Genomic DNA, 16,012 nt, shown 5'->3' with positions numbered 1-16,012 from the left:
TGCATGCCCAGACACCCCTGTACCCCTCCTAAATAGTTTTGCATCCCAGCCCTCAGCCCCTGTGTGGCGTCTGAGGCAGTGGGGCGCAGGGCTTCTCAACTGGTGGTCAACTACAATGGAAGCACGCCAACCTGGATAGGCTTTCCTTCATTTTCATTTGCTTGGGTACTCTTGTTGGGAATCACACCAAGCACAGATGATGTACGACCAAAAGAAACATAAGGAGTTTCGCGGTATCAATATGCCAAAAAAAGGAGTCTTTAAAAAAAAAAAAGGAAGATTGCCAAAAGCTGGTATAAATCGCTTTAATTAAAATCTTCAAATATAAAAATCACAAGCATTGGAATAAACAAAACTGTTAGAAAAAGAGGCTACCAGGCAAACAGTTACTTTGATGTCTTAGTTGCAACTTATATTACTATAATAGTAATATATTATTAAATTTACATTGACTGTATGAAAGACTTCCCACTCCATTTTACACTCTCTTTGCTTCTGTTATTTAACTTGGACAACGTGAAGAAAATTAGCCTTCCTTATTCTTATTTCTGATCTGTATTACCCCCTGATGCATAACCCTTCACAGAATGCGCCTGCACTGTGGATGCAAGCATTCCTTTGACGCCGAACTTAAATATAAACTTTTTATTGTGCAATTTTTCATCACGGCTTCAAAAGTACGCCTGTTTTTAAAGTCTGCTCGCTAAAAAAGGTCCCCTCCCCAGCCCTGCCCTGCATTGAAACCTCTTGTAGCGCTGGTAGCATCCTTTTAAAGCTTAAAAAGGGAATTACAGCGGTGTGGTGGTGGTGTTTTTCCCTGCTGTGCTCAAAATATCGTAAGGTGTTGACAGTGGCATGGGTTATATGTCTTCTAGAAAAGCAGATGCAAATAAACCTGTAGGGGAGACCACAGGTATTCTCCCAGGGGTTCTGCTGCCCTGCAGACTGGTGGCACACCAAACCACAGCAGGGTGTGCGCGGGGAAGGCACGGCCGGGGAGAAAAGCCACTGCCAGCACAGATTTCTGGCCAAAATGGCTGTTTTCCCAATGGGAGGGATGTCAGCCTGGCTGGGCGGGTTTGTCCCCAGGGTGCTCTAAGGCCACTGAAGTCCCTCTGATGGTCAAGGGGTGGATGGTTTGCTCAGTCTCCTTACTCTCCTGTTTCCTCAAGGACAGAAGACACCTGAGCGAGTTCGGGAGCGTAAAGCAGAGCTTCACCTGCGGATGACAGGTTCAGGGAAGTCCTTTCCAGCTGCATCACCCGTGGGGTGGTGAAGGTTGAAGAGTCACGAGCCCTCCGCATGCAGCCCACTGACCACAGAAGGTTTGCTGGGGCGCTGGTGGGCTCCTCTCCTTCCCTCCTGGGGATGAAGTGTGTGAGGGCAGAGGTAGACGACACATCCTCCAGGAATGGCCTGATTTTCGTCTGTCAAAAACTCGCCTTTGGAAAGCACATGTCCACAGCTCCATCTTGTGACTGAACTCTCCTGGCTTGCGAAAAACATGCGGTTCTGCCCCAAATCCCATGGAGGAGACCTGGTTTCTTGTCAAGGCTTTCTCCACTGCAGGCACCCAGCCACGGTTTGCTTTGAGTGTCTCTGCTTCCCACCCCGAGATGCCCTCAGCAACCACAACCCCTCCTCGGGCTTCCCCGCATGGTGCAGGCAAAATCACAGCTCTACAGCTACAATGAAAACCCTGCTCATCCTTTCCGAAGGCAAGCTTTTGAAGGAGCTGCTTTAAAAGCTGCACTTGCAAAAATGAAAGGGAGAGGGGAGGTTGCAGTTCCCAGCTGGCAGAGCCCCAAGCGCAGCATAAGAAGCGGATGCAGCTCCACATATGGCATGGAGAAGGGCCCCGTGCTCAAGCGCAGTGACCCAGGCTGGATAGAGAGCAAACCCAGCCCCCTGCCTGGGATCGCTCTACCTGGATATTTCTCCCAGGAGCTTAACAAGCATCTTTCACACACAAATTACCCAGCGTGACCTCATGTGTTCCCTACCCCACAGATCGTACCAGCGCCACCACATTTACATCCCTTGCCAGAATTAAAACTCATGGTGGAAAAGTGAATTTCTAGGATTGAACTTCTGCTAGCCAAGTGCTTTACATTTATCCTGCGTGCATGGATTAACCATTTAAATGCAAGCAGTAGCTTTGGCATTTTTGATAACGTAAAAGCCGTAAGAGAAGGCTGGAAGGCCAAATACACCGCTGGGACCAAGGGGTTTTTCGATAAGCTCTGGCAGCGTTCTGTCATCCACCATCCGTAGCACACGGCCATTCAGCTCAATAGACCTGGAGAGGGACAGAGAGACTGTTTGGGCAGCTGCGCGCTGTTTGCCATCGAGAACAAACAGCTCTGGACCCGAGGGTAAACAAACTCAGCCCAAAGACAAACTAAACTTCCCTGAGGGTTTGTGTGGGCACACACAGAGCATCTGCTGCGCTCCCTCTGCAAGGACTCCTTTAGAGTCGTGGCACAAGCAAGTTGAAAAACATGTTTCTTACTCTTCTCGTGAGGTTCAACAGCAGAACAGGCTTCGAAAAGTACAAATTTTAATTAGTTTTTCTCCTGCAAATATTAAGGTATCTTCTATGACCACAGAGCGGATCCTTCCTGTGCGTTATCAGTAGCAACAAAAGAAACCATACAAAGTCGGAACACGTTGCTGTAAATCGGGAGCTAGCACTTGGGAGAACAATATGCCTGTGCTTGTGTAAAAGAAAAAAAGACTTTAGCAGCTGGTCCAGAGCCCTGAAGCCTGCTAGAAAAAAGCTTCCTGATTAACATCAGAAAAGCGTCCTCGTAACTTTGCAAGCTTGTTTTTTTGATTTTAGGAGACCTGATTTAACAGAACTCAGACCTTACTGAAAAAAAAGAAAAAAAACAAACCCAAATGACCGAATGGTAACCTCTCCCCCTCTACCACTTGCAAACTGAACAAGGTGAGGTTTTAAAGGCCATCCGATTCCATTTGCAATCCTTTCTACAGAGACGGGAGGAATTGCACGCTCACCTGGAAAGTATGGTGTCTTTGCCATGAGGCAGTAAGAGGTACTGATCCACGTGCTTGCTCGATAAGTAATCCGGTAGCTGCAAATGTTGAGTAACATTGTAGAGGTTTAAGGCAAACAGCGTCACGTCCCCTTCTCTGTACTTTGGGCTGTAAGGCAAGAGAAGATGATGGTGGGGATCAGGAGAGAAGGAAGTTTCACAGAAATAACACGTGTCCTCGTGCTGTCCGCCCAGTTTGCTTTTGTTGGCCTGGGGGTGGCTGTGGGCTCAGTTTCTGGGATATTTTGCCCTTTCTGGAGGCTTACTGGAGGGCGTTGGTGCAGTGGAGGTACACGCGGAGCTTCCTCTCATCAGCTCCCACCAGACTGACCTGCAACACCTTGGTACCCACCAGCTTCTTGTAGAGCAGCGATAGCCAGTAGTCCTGGGAGGCACAAAAACACACGTAAGCACTTGTGTACACACCAGATACTCCACACGGTGCTTAACATAACGTCAATTTTGCTGGTAAACTCAGGGTTTTTTTCTGAATAATGTTTTGCTTTAGGAAGTTTTTCACCGTATCTATTTAAATTCCCACAAACAGCATAGCTAAAGAGAAGACCCTGCCTCCAAGCTGCAGAGCAGCTGTGTTTACAAGGTACCTTAGAGTCATTTTCCCCTTCCTATGCAAATCTTGTAGCTCTTTCTGTGGGGGAGAGACTGTTTGCATTTTGGAAAAGCCCTTCCGGATGGATGGACCACTTTGTGGATAAGGAACTGGCTAGATGGCCGCACTCAAAGGGTTGCAATCAACAGCTCAACATCCATGTGGAAACCAGTGACAAGTGGCGTTCCTCAGGGGTCGGTACTGGGCCCGGTGCTGTTTAGCATCTTTGTCAGCAACATGGACAGTGGGATTGAGTGCACCCTCAGCAAGTTTGCAGATGACACCAAGCTGTGTGGCATGGCCGACATGCTAGACGGAAGCGATGCCATCCAGAAGGACCTGGGCAGGCCAGAGAAGTGGGTCTGTGCAAACCTCATGAAGTTCAGCCAGGCCAAGTGCAAGGTCCTGCACCTGGGTCATGGCAATCCCAGGCACAAATACAGGTTTGGTGGAGAATGGCTTGAGAGCAGCCCTGAGGAGAAGGATTTGGGGGTCCTGGTGGATGAGAAGCTCAACATGAGCCGTCAATGCGCACTTGCAGCCCAGAAAGCCAACCGCATACTGGGCTGCATCCAAAGAAGTGTGGCCAGCAGGTCAAGGGAGGTGATTCTACCCCTCTACTCCACGCTGGTGAGACCCCACCTGGGGTACTGTGTGCAGCTCTGGAGCCCCCAACACAAGAAGAACATGGACCTGTGGAACGGGTCCAGCGGAGGGCCATGAAGATGATCAAAGGGCTGGAGCACCTATGCTATGAGGATGGGCTGAGAGAGTTGGGGTTGTTCAGCCTGGAGAAGAGAAGGCTCTGGGGAGACCTTATAGCAGCCTTCCAGTACCTAAAGGGGGCCTACAGGAAAGATGGGGAGAGACTCCTCATCAGGGAGTGGAGCGGCAGGACAAGGGGTAATGGTTTTAAACTGAAAGAGGAGAGATTTAGATTAAATATTAGGAAGAAATTCTTTACTGTGAGGGTGGTGAGACACCAGAACAGGTTGCCCAGAGTAGTTGTGGATGCCCCATCCCTGAAAGAGTTCAAGGCCAGGCTGGATGGGGTTTTGAGGAACCTGATCTAGTGGGAGGTGTCCCTTTCCATGGCAGAGGGGTTGGAACTAAATGATCTTTAAGGTCCCTTCCAACCTGAACCATTCTGTCATTCTGCAGGGTACCGACACCTCACACTTCAGGCTCACCCTGAAGCCACAGGGGATGAGCTGCCCTTCCTGCAGGAAAGCCTGTGCCCAATCCACAGGCACAACGGCAGAAAGAAGCCCCCGACAACTTTTATACCTTTCACTAGCATCATGATTTTGAACAGGTCTCAGGATTAATTTCTCAACACCGGCCAAGAATAAATACTCTGACACCCCAGGACGATGACCGAGAGCAGGGCAATGCCCGGTTGTAGACTCATTTTTTCCAGGTCTGCTTTTTCTTGCATCTTGACCGCTACTTTTCCTCTGTGAAGTCTGTGACCAATGAGAGCACGTGGTCTGCACAGGTGTGTTTTGGGACTAGGAGCCTGCAGAGACTGAATTTTGCAGCATCACTTCTTTGAGCGCAGCCCCAGGGAAAGATGTGCTCCAGCTGGGTGTGTTTCAGAGAGTTTATCCCAGCTCATCTATCTTTGTCTTTGAGGTTTTCCTAGAAGGAAAACTGTCATGTTTCTCTCCTGACTCACCACGAACCCGGGGAAGTGACTTTTCCTATTGGCCTGCATGCTCAGCCCTCTGCAAGGAGGTGCAGCCTGCTGCCTGATGGACCTGAGTTTGGATTTCCCTGCCTTTAAATCATTATTAGCTTGATTAGCATCTGTACCGCCTGCAGGTGAGGAACAAGGCACATCCTTTCAGTCCGAATTAAATCTATTTTAAATGAAGGAATAAAAAGCCCAAAGCAACAAGCCTGACAATGCAGCCCCTGGCACAGGGACCAGCTGAACAGGCAGGACAGAAACGCCCCCAATATGCTGTGTTTCCTCTCAGATGATCTCTATGAACCTGTGAAAATCACAACTTGGAAGCAGAAAAATGAGAAGAAAGCTAATAAGAAAGATGCTTTCCTCTCTCTCCAAGGTAAGGTGCCACTAGCACAAAGAAATGGGCTGTGCGTGCAAGAACAACGTTATAGTTCGAAGAATGATGTTTCATCACAGCAGAATATATTTTCCTAATAAATCAAACTATACAAAACGCATGATCCTTCAGCTACTAGTGAAGGCTAAATATGCTCGCAGTCCAAGCAATGCTTGAGTCTTGACTTCATGTTGGTTTGGTTTTCACTTGGGATATAATTTATTATAATACCTTGTATCACTTCTGTCTAAAAGCTACTCATCGCTCAGCTGAAGAGTACTCATACCAAAAACGTCCATCCAGAAAAGCCTTATGAAGTCCAAAAGTGTCTACATATAAATCAGAGCACCACGTCCCAGAAATCAGTGTCTCTGTTGTGCTGAAGACTAGCTGCATCCTTGCAGCGTCAGTAAATACCTTGTATCTACGTATATAAATACACGAACCCGTAATGAAACATGAGCTAGCTTTAGGTGCCAGGATGGCTGTGCCTAGCCTACAAAATCTGTCGCTACCTTGCATTGTTAAAATAGCTGACTCGTGTTGCCTGCGCGGAAATACATGCAGCATTCAGATGGTATAAGCGGGTTTGAATACATACGGGTAGAGGCTCAAAGTTGGCATCCACCAGGTGATAGGTCCCTGCCCCGAAGAAAACCTGTCTCATCACCACGTCAATCCCCTGCCTGGCTGAAAGCCCGAGTTTGTCCAGCCACCTGCCAAAAAACGAGACAAACCACACGCAGGTGAAATTGCTGACCTCAGTGTTGCCCCTCTCCAAGTAGGAAAGCAAGAATTAGGGCATGACGCTGACTTCCTTAAAATCGCACAACTAATTTCAATTCAGATCTTGCATTGTTTACCTTAAAAAAAAAAAAAAAATATTTCAGACCTCTGGAGGTCCAAATTTTTGGGGAGAGTTGCTCCACTCCCCTGTTTGCAGGCAGTGGAAACAAGGAGTGGCAGCAGATGCTCCTGAACTGGCCAAGGGCCCGAACGCTGTGAGAAATCATCACACCAACGGCAAGGTCACCTGCCATTACCAGGCTTTGACTTGCTGACCCACCAGGCCCTGAAGGAAAGAACGTCATGCCTTACGGGGGTGGGGGAAGGGGAGTGAATACATTGCAACCATATTTTTGGTTAATTTTCAAAGCGTGAACAGCACATTCCCATGCAATTTTATCTCCCTTAATCTACAAACTGATCAAAGTGCTAAGAAAAGCCTGATTTTTTTTATTTCAGCAAAATGCTCCAACGGGAGTCCTTGGAGAAAATTATTTTTATGGCTAAATTTCCCTTTGGTTAGTTATTTCACGGTGGTCAAAGGGTGACATCAGAAAAGGACACCCATCTCATGAATGACTTTCCGTCCTCACAAAAGGATGGAGTTCGCATCGCAGATTTGAGGGCAGAAATACAACTTTCTCATTCTTCTCATCCCCCATTTCCCATAGGAATCTATTACCTGGGCCTGTGTCGAACCCCAGGCACAGGGGAAGCACACAGGGAGTGGTGGGATGCTTATGATCCTCAACCCACCCATTGCCTGCGCTCCCCGCGAAGCCAGGGGCAGATGTTACTCCCACGGGGCATGTTCGCAATCTGGTAAAACGTGTAATTTCCCCACATCTGTGACATGGTACTCACATAAAGCCAGCAACGTAAGTGTTGGACAGCCTGGGAGCTCCACCTCCATAGGCAGAACTCGTCTCTCCTAGCCAGACCTTCTTATCAGGCACAGTCCCATCAACAATCTGGCCGGTGTGGCGTAGGGAAGAAAAGAAAGAGACAAGAGTTAAGTTTTTTGGCAACTGAAATAACGGGCAATCAAAATTTTGTACTTTATCCAAATGCCTACGGGCGATGTTTGCATTTAAGGGATAACACCAGCTGAGGCGGCATGTCACAGAAATTTTGATCAAAAGGATTAGAAGCAGATTCCCCCTCTCTAAAAAATCACGTCTACGTGCGTAGAATGAGACATGAACATGGGTCTAAGATTTGGCATGAATGTTTACTAAAAGCCGTGTTCTGTAAGTCTTCTTGTGCTTAGTAGTGCTATACTCTAAGTTATACTGCTCTTAGGATCTCAAAATACAAAGAAAATACAATACATTTATGGTATGACCATAAATTTACATCCCTGTAATGTAATGACTACATCGATAAATGAGAATGTCGTAGGTTTGTGATGTACCTGGCATGATGCTTCCTGCATAGCAAACTATTGGAGCTCATTTATTGTTAGTATTGTTAATTTTTATTTTTTTATTATTAATATTTACAATGACAGCTGCACCCAAGCTTTGAGGATCCCTGTTTATTGCTAGTGAGAAATTGCGCTATATTCCGGATTCTCTGCTAACCCCCTGGAAACTGAACATGGGAATGGTTGAACAGGACAAGGCACCTCCTGGACTTCGCGTGTGGCTGTGGCAAAGGTATCCAGCACTTCAGGGCTCACAAAGTCCTCCCTTGTTGCACTTCGTCCATTCACATAGTAACTGGAAATGGGGGGAAAAAAAAAAAAAAACACACAGGCAAAATTAAGGAAAAAGACCACCACAGGTACAAAACACCACCAAAAGTACTCAGTTGCGTGAGGCATTTATCCACAGCACTATTTTTCTGTCCGGTTCTTTTTCTTTTTTCTTTTTTTTGTTTTCCAATTGTGTAGGTATGTTGTTTGTATTTAAGGGACTATCAAGGGAATATCAAGGGACTATCAATTACCTCGATGGAGGCAGGATATCACAGAGATTTTGATCAACAGAAGTAGTAGGGTTTTTTTGCATCTACTCATTTAGAACAAGGAAAACGTCACTGAATAAGAGCCAGCTTCTGTAAATCTTCTCTTGCTGAGGAGTCTGACGCTCCTATGTGATTACTTGCTTTACTGTTCCAAGTTATACATTAAAAATATTAGACCCCAGCTTCTGTCCCTCTGTTGGAGTATTTTGGCCATCTGGAGGGGAACAAGACGGAGGCATCCCTACCAGGATGAAGGTTACCCTCCACCATGAGAAGAGGAGCTTTGAAGTCTGGTTTGTCCAAATAAAGAATGGGAAATGAGGATCCCTGTGGTTTTTGCGTTTCATCTACCACTCAGTCCTGCTAGAAGTAGCTGAAGTCTTCCAGCTGTAAGAGGAAGCTGAAACCCGATAATCCCAAATTAGTAAAGAAAATAACGCACGCCCATTTAAAGCAAAGGCAGTCACAGGGCAAGAACAGCCCAGGAAGGGGAGAGGACACATTTTATGCCTTGCTAGCAGCTCAAAATGCATAGATAAGTCCTATATGTATACACATACATAGTACAAGCATGTGCATCTTTTCCCACTGTCACCCAACGGCCGCACGACACCGCACTGCATTTGACTCCGGAAAGAAAAAAACACCTTCACATGGAAATCCCTCTCGAACGTGTGGAATTCATGGCAGGTGCCCGGGGGCCGACTTACCCCACCGCTCGCCCGAGCACTTTAAAGCTGTGTCCCTGAGCCATGGCGCAGGAGCGCGGGGCCGGGGCTGAGCCGATGCTGTTTGCGTGGCCGGCGGGATCTGAGGGCGAGTTACCCCCACGCGGCCCCAACTGACTCGGAGGGCAAACGTAAGGGAGCAGGAGAAGCTGATAGCGCTTCTCTGTGGGTAAGGCCTGTAGGTCTTTTCACTTATATCGAGCAGAAATAAACCGAGAAAAAAGGCAGCATTTAACACATCAGCTCACAAGGCTTCTGCCGCATTTTTTACAAGGGGTTGGGTGCGTTTGCCAGCAGGGTCGTCAGTGACTCCTTGAATTCGCTTTTTGGGAGCAAAGCTTTCACTCAAGCAGATTCAGCCTTTCTAATGCCAAGGAGAGCACCGATGTCAGGGGCGCTGACTCCGTTTCAAAGCCCAGCCACCCAGGGGTTGTTTAAAACCTTACATTAAAAACTTTCTGCTCTTGCAGAAATTCAGCGGCGGCATCTCTGCCTAAGTCTGAGCTGCCTTCTTTTCCTTTATATGACATCTCCCTTCTTCCCATGGGAAAGTGCATTTTATCTGCAAGGGTTGGCGGCTTGGAGCTTTGAGACAGCCAGGGCTGCTGCTCAGGTCTCGCTAGCTTTTGGTACGTGTGGAAACACGGCATGTGCAAAAAGGGTCAATCGTTGCAGAAACTCTCGTCCTGGGGGGAGAACTGTGACCTACCCTCTCGTGCTCTTCTTAGAATTGAAGCTGCACGCCATCTTTTTTCTCTGCATCCCACTTCTGTTTTTCTCACTGCATAATATTTAGCAAGCAAAATGACCGTCTTGCACAAGTAGCGTTCCCCGTTGCTGTGCCTGCGTTACAAACCCCCACCACTGCTTTTGGGTTTCTGCACCAGGTACCCTCTTTGGAGGCCTTCCGCATTTCCGTAACGCGCTCCCTCGATTCATCTCTCATTCTGAGAGGGGGCGTTTGCAGAGAGGCACCCCAGGAACTGCTGAAAGAGGTATTTCACTCCCTCCTTCCTGTCGAGATGTTCGAGGTGACGTTTTGTAAAGAAAACAGGCGATCAGCAGAGTGACGACGGTATCCAGGTGGTACTTACTGGTGCCACGTGACAGAGTCGATCACCTTCCCTCCCGATTTAAGGAAGCTGCAACCAAAGGGGACGCGGTGGAGAGCAGGGGGTTAGTGGCTACCGGTGACAGGTTGCGGCCCCCCACGAGCGAGCAGCCGTGCGCAGCCCTCCCTTCTCCCCCCCGCTGGCAGGAGTGACGGTGAACTGCTTTGGGCACTTGCCACTTGCGATGGCTTTTAAACGGGCTGTGGGCAGCCTGGCTGCCTCAGCGTGTTACCAGGAGGCTGAATTAATGCTCGTATAACACGTGGAGATTTCTAGGGTGAGAAGCCCTTGCTGACCCAACACTAGATCCAGCACTCAACCAAAAGGTGTGCAGATCACTGAAAGTACTTCTAGAGTTTTAGTTTCAACCGGCTGAGTATTTAAGCCTTGAGCTGATGCATGCAGGTAAGATTTCAGTCATCCCCAGTCAAGGAAAAAAAATTTCCCACGTTTCTAATCTAAGGAAAAATGCAGGAAATTAGTTCTCAGATAGGCTGGATGTATCCATTTGTACATCCTTGCTGTTGATTTGGAGCAGAAAATCATTAAACCCTGCCCAGATATGCCTCCTCATGCTCCCCTGCGATTGGGTGCAGATGAGCCACCGCTGTCCACACCTGCCCACCCCGGGGGGTACTGCTGGGGTCCCACACCCCTACCTTCTCAGCAGCTTCTGCGTGTGCTTTCGGGGCTGTCCGACATCGGGACCGTAGAGCTTCGCGTGCCGGTAGAGGGTATAGTCACTCAGAAGTTGGCGTAAGTGAATAAAATCTTGCCCCAGCTGGAAGCCATCGATGTAGACGCCGGCTTTCTTCCTGAAGCTATTGGGCTCTGGGGAAGACACATATGCATCAGGACCCCGCTCTAATTTTGGATCATAAAATAAGGCAGCTCGTTCCACGTGGGGAGTACCAACCCCTTATGTTTTCATGTGATCTGGCACAGTACGTGTGAGATATTTGGAGGTGATGAGCATGAAACCGAAAGCCCAGGTGGCGCCGCATGCTGCTCTCCAGCACTCTGTCCCAGACAGTCCCCCTAGGTGACATCCTGTACCTCACGGGGTTTCTTTCACCTCATCTCAGAGCCTTGGTAGGAGTGGCGAAATCATCTCCATTTGCTCATTCGTTGGACCTTCTGTGACATCCCTCCTCGCAAATTAAGACCTTAACGTTTCCCAATAAAATGTCGCTTTGCCTTTATGGGCTGTCATCCGAAACATCCAAAATTACCAGCAACGTACCCAGCGGTCATACCTTTCCAGGTGTCCGCTGGCCTGGCCCACGAGTAGGCTTCGCACTTACCGTTCCCAAGCTCCCAGGAGATGTTGTACCTCTGCGAGGCGCAGTAGTCCAGCAGTGCCCGGGCATTCGAGCTGTCCCACTGCAAGCCACCTTTCCGCAGCAAGGCGTTGAGCCCAAAGATGAGGTGAAACCCTGAGCAGTTTGCAAAGCTGTAGAGAATATCTAGCGTGTTTCCTGTGCGGAGGAAAAAGGGAGGATGTTTATCTCAAGGTTACGGCGTGCTCGTGGAGCTTCAGCCAAGTGACAATCTTTACTGCTGGTATTTATTTAGCCCGATGCTGCAGATGTGCCAAGTTCTCCCAGCTGGACAAAAGAGCCCAGACCTTACTACACACCATCCTGCCCGGTGTTGAGATCCTCCCAACTCCTGCAGCAGCTGAATGCTATGAAATACGAGGTGGCAGACAGCAGAAAATGATTTCTTAAAAACATTTCACCCGCTTACTTAGAAAAATATTCATTTTTCAGTGCTTTCAGCTCCTAACAGCCTACAACCCCTTTTATCATGGGGCAGAGACTTGCAGCCCCCTGGCTATAAACCCTAGCAGAAAACTCCACTGAAGCCTTACTTGTAATGGTGGTGTTTTTGTGCTTTTTCCAGTTATGCTCTGCAAGAATCAGCTCCTCCTGGCTGGGCCACTGGGCCAGCAGCAGCTTCTCAACAGCAGCAAACGCAGGCCTCGAGCCACAAGCCTCTGTAGGGCGAAAGAAGGTTGCTAGCCGTTAAGTCCTCGTCTGCACGGCCAGGGTCCAACATGCGAAGGGCTGCATCCCGCGGGAGGAAGCACAAGTGCTGGGTGCCAGGCTGAGAGCCACTCGTGGGCTTCTGTGAAAGGCACCCCTGCTTTCACAGTGTTAACCACACAGAAAAAGAGGGCTCGCTTGATGCGTAATTATGCTTTACAGATATATAATATGTCTATTTCCCAATTTAAGGTGACGAAGACGGCGGGTGTGGGAAGACTCTACTGAGCTGGTATCGTGGCAGTCACACCCCAGTAAACTATTTTAGCTGGAGCACCATCCAGAAACCCTTGTTCCGGCGAACTGACAAAGCTTGGGCTGCGGTGCCCGAGGAGCAGATAAGCCACCCCGGCGCGCGGCGGTACGGCAGGGTTTGTGGCCTGCCTTGCTGTGGGCTGATATTGGGCCATGCTTCCTGCGCTGCCCGTCTCATGCAGGAGAAAACACTGACGGCGACACGGGCAGGAGTCACGAGACACTTTTTTCTTCCAAGCTCATGGTTTTTCTCGGCATGCAAACAAGGAACAAGCCATAACCAGAGAGGAAGGCGCGGTCTGGAGTCAGTTACCCAGAGGTCAGCAAAGCGGTAGAGGGGGAAGAGTACCACTCAACTTTAAAACGGAGCATCACCGGCTGTACAGTGATGGATGATTGTGCTGTTGTGCTATGTACCGCAGGAATAGGTGGGAATTTTTTCATCTGAAACACGTCTGGAAGGGTTTATGTGCTTTTGCTAGGTTCAAAGAGGAAATGGACTTCAATGCAGTGGGAAATCATGTGCGCCAGGACCAAGCCCAAGCAGTTAGCAGTGGTCTGGTGGGTTTGCACTTGCCTTGTCGAAGCGACAGGAAGGCAAGGCTGCGCCCCCAGCCTAGCTCTGGCCTTGGCCAAGACAGAGAAAATGGACGCTCTGTTCTCATCAGATTATTTTTTCCATCCGTTACTTAATTTTCGTAATGAAACCACAACTTTTGAGATGACCTTGACTGCCTCCCAGGCGGCGGGGGAGCTCCCAAGGCTGCTGTGGGGAGCACAGGGCAGCAAAGAGAGAGTGCCAGCGGATGCCAGGGTGGACATGAGGGCCCCTGCACCCTTCCTCACTTTCCCATGGCTGGCACAGCTCCTCCCATGGACTGTGCTGAAGGTCCATGGATCTCTTCTCCAGGGAAGAAAGCAATGCTGACCCCCTGGAGGATCCCCAGCATTGCCACCATGCCCTTGCAGCATCCCCAAGCCACATCAAAACCACCTCCTAAACCTAGGATGGTTTCAAGTCTAACACATTGATGACCATTTTACCTTGCTGGGCCTGAAGTTCCCAGAGGATTTTTTCTTCCGAAGTTGAATCCTTGTTGGGATCAAAGATAAGAAAATCTGTCTCTGTGCCGCCAAACCTCAGGAAGCCTGGGGACAGGGCCGTCGCCAGGGCACGCAGCTTGGGATTGCTGAGGAACGGACGTCAAGAAACAGAAAAAACACTATGTTCATGGAGACTATGGCTTTGGCATAGAGGCTAAACATGGCAAGTACTCAGAGGAACACGCTGCAGTAGGTGACCTGGGGCTACCCAGTAGCCTCAGGGCACTCCTGACCCCTTGCTGGACCTGTACCCCAGCCCTCTGTACTGTGCAACAGAGATGCTGCTGGCCAAGCGGGCCAGGAGAGCGCCGGCAAGGCAGCAAGGGGGAGATGTGCCCCAGGGAACGTGCTTATGGGCAGGGAGTCAAAGTAAGGCAGTACTTCAAAACAGGTCTTTATTTGTCCTAAGCATCCTTCTCCCTGAGATTTTTTTCGTTTTGTGTATACAAAACTAACATACCAGTCCCGTGAGAAGGTGGATGTAAAACTCAAAAAACAAAACAAAACAAAAAAGCATTTAGCTTTACCAAAGCATGTTTATAAAATAACATAAGCTCTCTCATGCGAGGCGCTGACACCCGGCCTTCACTGGGGGAAACCGCGAGGCATCAGGGACGCCGGGCGCACAAGCGCTATCTGCTCAGTGGTGAAACACAGCAGATAAGAGGCCGCCAAGTACTTCCCGCTCCTCATGGCAGTGGGGCTGGCCCCAGACTGAACCCCAAGATGTGCAGCCGGGGCTGGAGGATGGAGACCCGAGCACTTTCCAGTAAAACTGGTGTCAGCTTTTCCCTCACCTTGGTGAGGAGGAAGAGATGAAAGTGGTGGGAGGAGGGAAATCAGGACTGGAGAATTACCATGGGGCTGAAAAACGGGATCAGAGAGTGAAAAGGAAAGAATTAAGATAGCGTCTGAAAAAGGTAGGACAAAAAAGTAATACAGTCCAAAAAACCAGAGCAAAAGCAGGGAAGAAAAGGCAAGAGAGAGGTCAGAGCCAAAAGAACAGGCAGGGAACACCATCTCTCGGCAGTCCAGAGTCGTTCAGTGTTACCCAATGGGGGAAAAAAAAAAAAAAAGCTTCATTTTTAGGACCTCTCGAGTCAGCTTTGATGGTGACAGACCTTCCTCAGCACTTATTTGACTTTGTGTTGACAGTGCCCCGGCAAACGTCTGCAAAGCTGCCGGAGGACTCGGAGCATTTCTCCCTCGCAGAGCAGCAGGGCTAGCAGCCCCCAGCCCCCTGCCCCTCTGCTCGGCAGCTTACTTCTCCTTTTTTTTGTTGTTTTTTTTTTTGTTTTTTTTTTTTTTTTTTTTTTTTTCCGCTCCCAAAGCGGCTCCTCTCCCGAGCTGATCCCCGTCCTGCTTCCAGCGAGCTGCGCCTTTCCCTCCATCCACCCAGCCCCGCCGCCCGCTCCCGCAGCACGACCGAACGGGGCCGCTCGCACCCGCGGCGGGTACCGCCGTGCCGCCCCGCGGGGGCGGGGGGGATGAAATTAGGGAATCCCGAAGCAGAGAGGATCCAGCAGCCTCCCCCGGCCCCAGCTCCAGGGAAAGGGTCTCCGCGTTCCCCCCAGCTCCAGGGAAGGGGTCTCCGCGTTCCCCCCAGCTCCCTCCCCCGGCCGGGAGAACACGCCGGGCGGCGGCGCCGCCTTTGCCGGCTCCCCGCCGGGATGCCCGCGGTCCCTTCCCCGCGGTTGCGGACATCTCTGCCTGCCGGCGACTTCCCAAGCGGCTCGGGGGAGACCCCCCCTCCATCCCCCCCAGGGCCCCTTTTTCCTTTGCCCAAAGCGGGAGGGAGGCGGCTCACCTGAGCAAGGCGACATAGCGCGGGTCCCGGGCCAGGCTGGCGTCCAGGGTGAGGGAGAGGAAAGCCGGGTTCACCTCCCCGCGGGGGCTGCCCCGCAGCCCCAGCCGCAGCACGGCCGCCCGCCGACCCTCCGCCAGGGCCGGCAGCGGCAGCAGCAGCAGCAGCAACAGCGGAGGCGGCAGCAGCATCCTCCGCTCCCGGCCCGCCGCGCCGCTCCGGAGGTACCACCCCCGCGGAGGGCGGGCCCGGCCCCCGGGGATGGGGGTGCAGCCCTCCGCTCCCCGCCGGGAAGGACAGGGGCGTCGTGAGCAGCCAGCGCCGAGACTCCCCTTACCCTCTGCAAGGGGGCTTCGGGCTGCAATAGCATCCTCGAAGCGCAGCCCTGTCCCTCCGATCCCCGCCGCCGTGCGGTGTCTCAAACCAGCGCTGACACCGGCAGCCCCGGGGTTCCTCTCCCAGCAAC

At 50.4% G+C, this 16,012-nt stretch overlaps 1 protein-coding gene across 2 annotated transcripts; it reads right to left on the bottom strand.

Moving 5' to 3' along the window:
- Positions 1–289: 289 nt before the first annotated feature.
- On the bottom strand, positions 290–15,773 carry HPSE (heparanase). 2 transcript variants are annotated; one of them, XM_054203411.1, is made up of 12 exons: positions 15,550–15,772; positions 13,683–13,828; positions 12,209–12,334; positions 11,640–11,813; positions 10,995–11,166; positions 10,318–10,365; positions 8,155–8,248; positions 7,392–7,498; positions 6,343–6,457; positions 3,326–3,444; positions 3,022–3,168; positions 290–2,299 (listed from the first exon to the last, which is right to left on the bottom strand). In XM_054203411.1, exons 1-12 carry the CDS (start codon positions 15,735–15,737, stop codon positions 2,140–2,142), a joined length of 1,596 nt encoding a protein of 531 aa, XP_054059386.1. In that variant the 5' UTR covers positions 15,738–15,772; the 3' UTR covers positions 290–2,139. The 2 variants fall into 2 exon arrangements, with proteins under 2 accessions (XP_054059386.1, XP_054059387.1); XM_054203412.1 differs by lacking the exon at positions 290–2,299 and adding an exon at positions 2,339–2,542 and having other exon boundaries at positions 15,550–15,773.
- Between the last annotated feature and the right edge of the window lie 239 nt (positions 15,774–16,012).

The sequence above is a fragment of the Rissa tridactyla genome, chromosome 5 (genome assembly GCF_028500815.1).
Source record: "Rissa tridactyla isolate bRisTri1 chromosome 5, bRisTri1.patW.cur.20221130, whole genome shotgun sequence".
In the NCBI taxonomy this organism is placed as follows: domain Eukaryota; kingdom Metazoa; phylum Chordata; class Aves; order Charadriiformes; family Laridae; genus Rissa; species Rissa tridactyla.
Note: the sequence above shows the minus strand (reverse complement) of the source record. Positions and strands in the feature narration are given on the sequence as shown.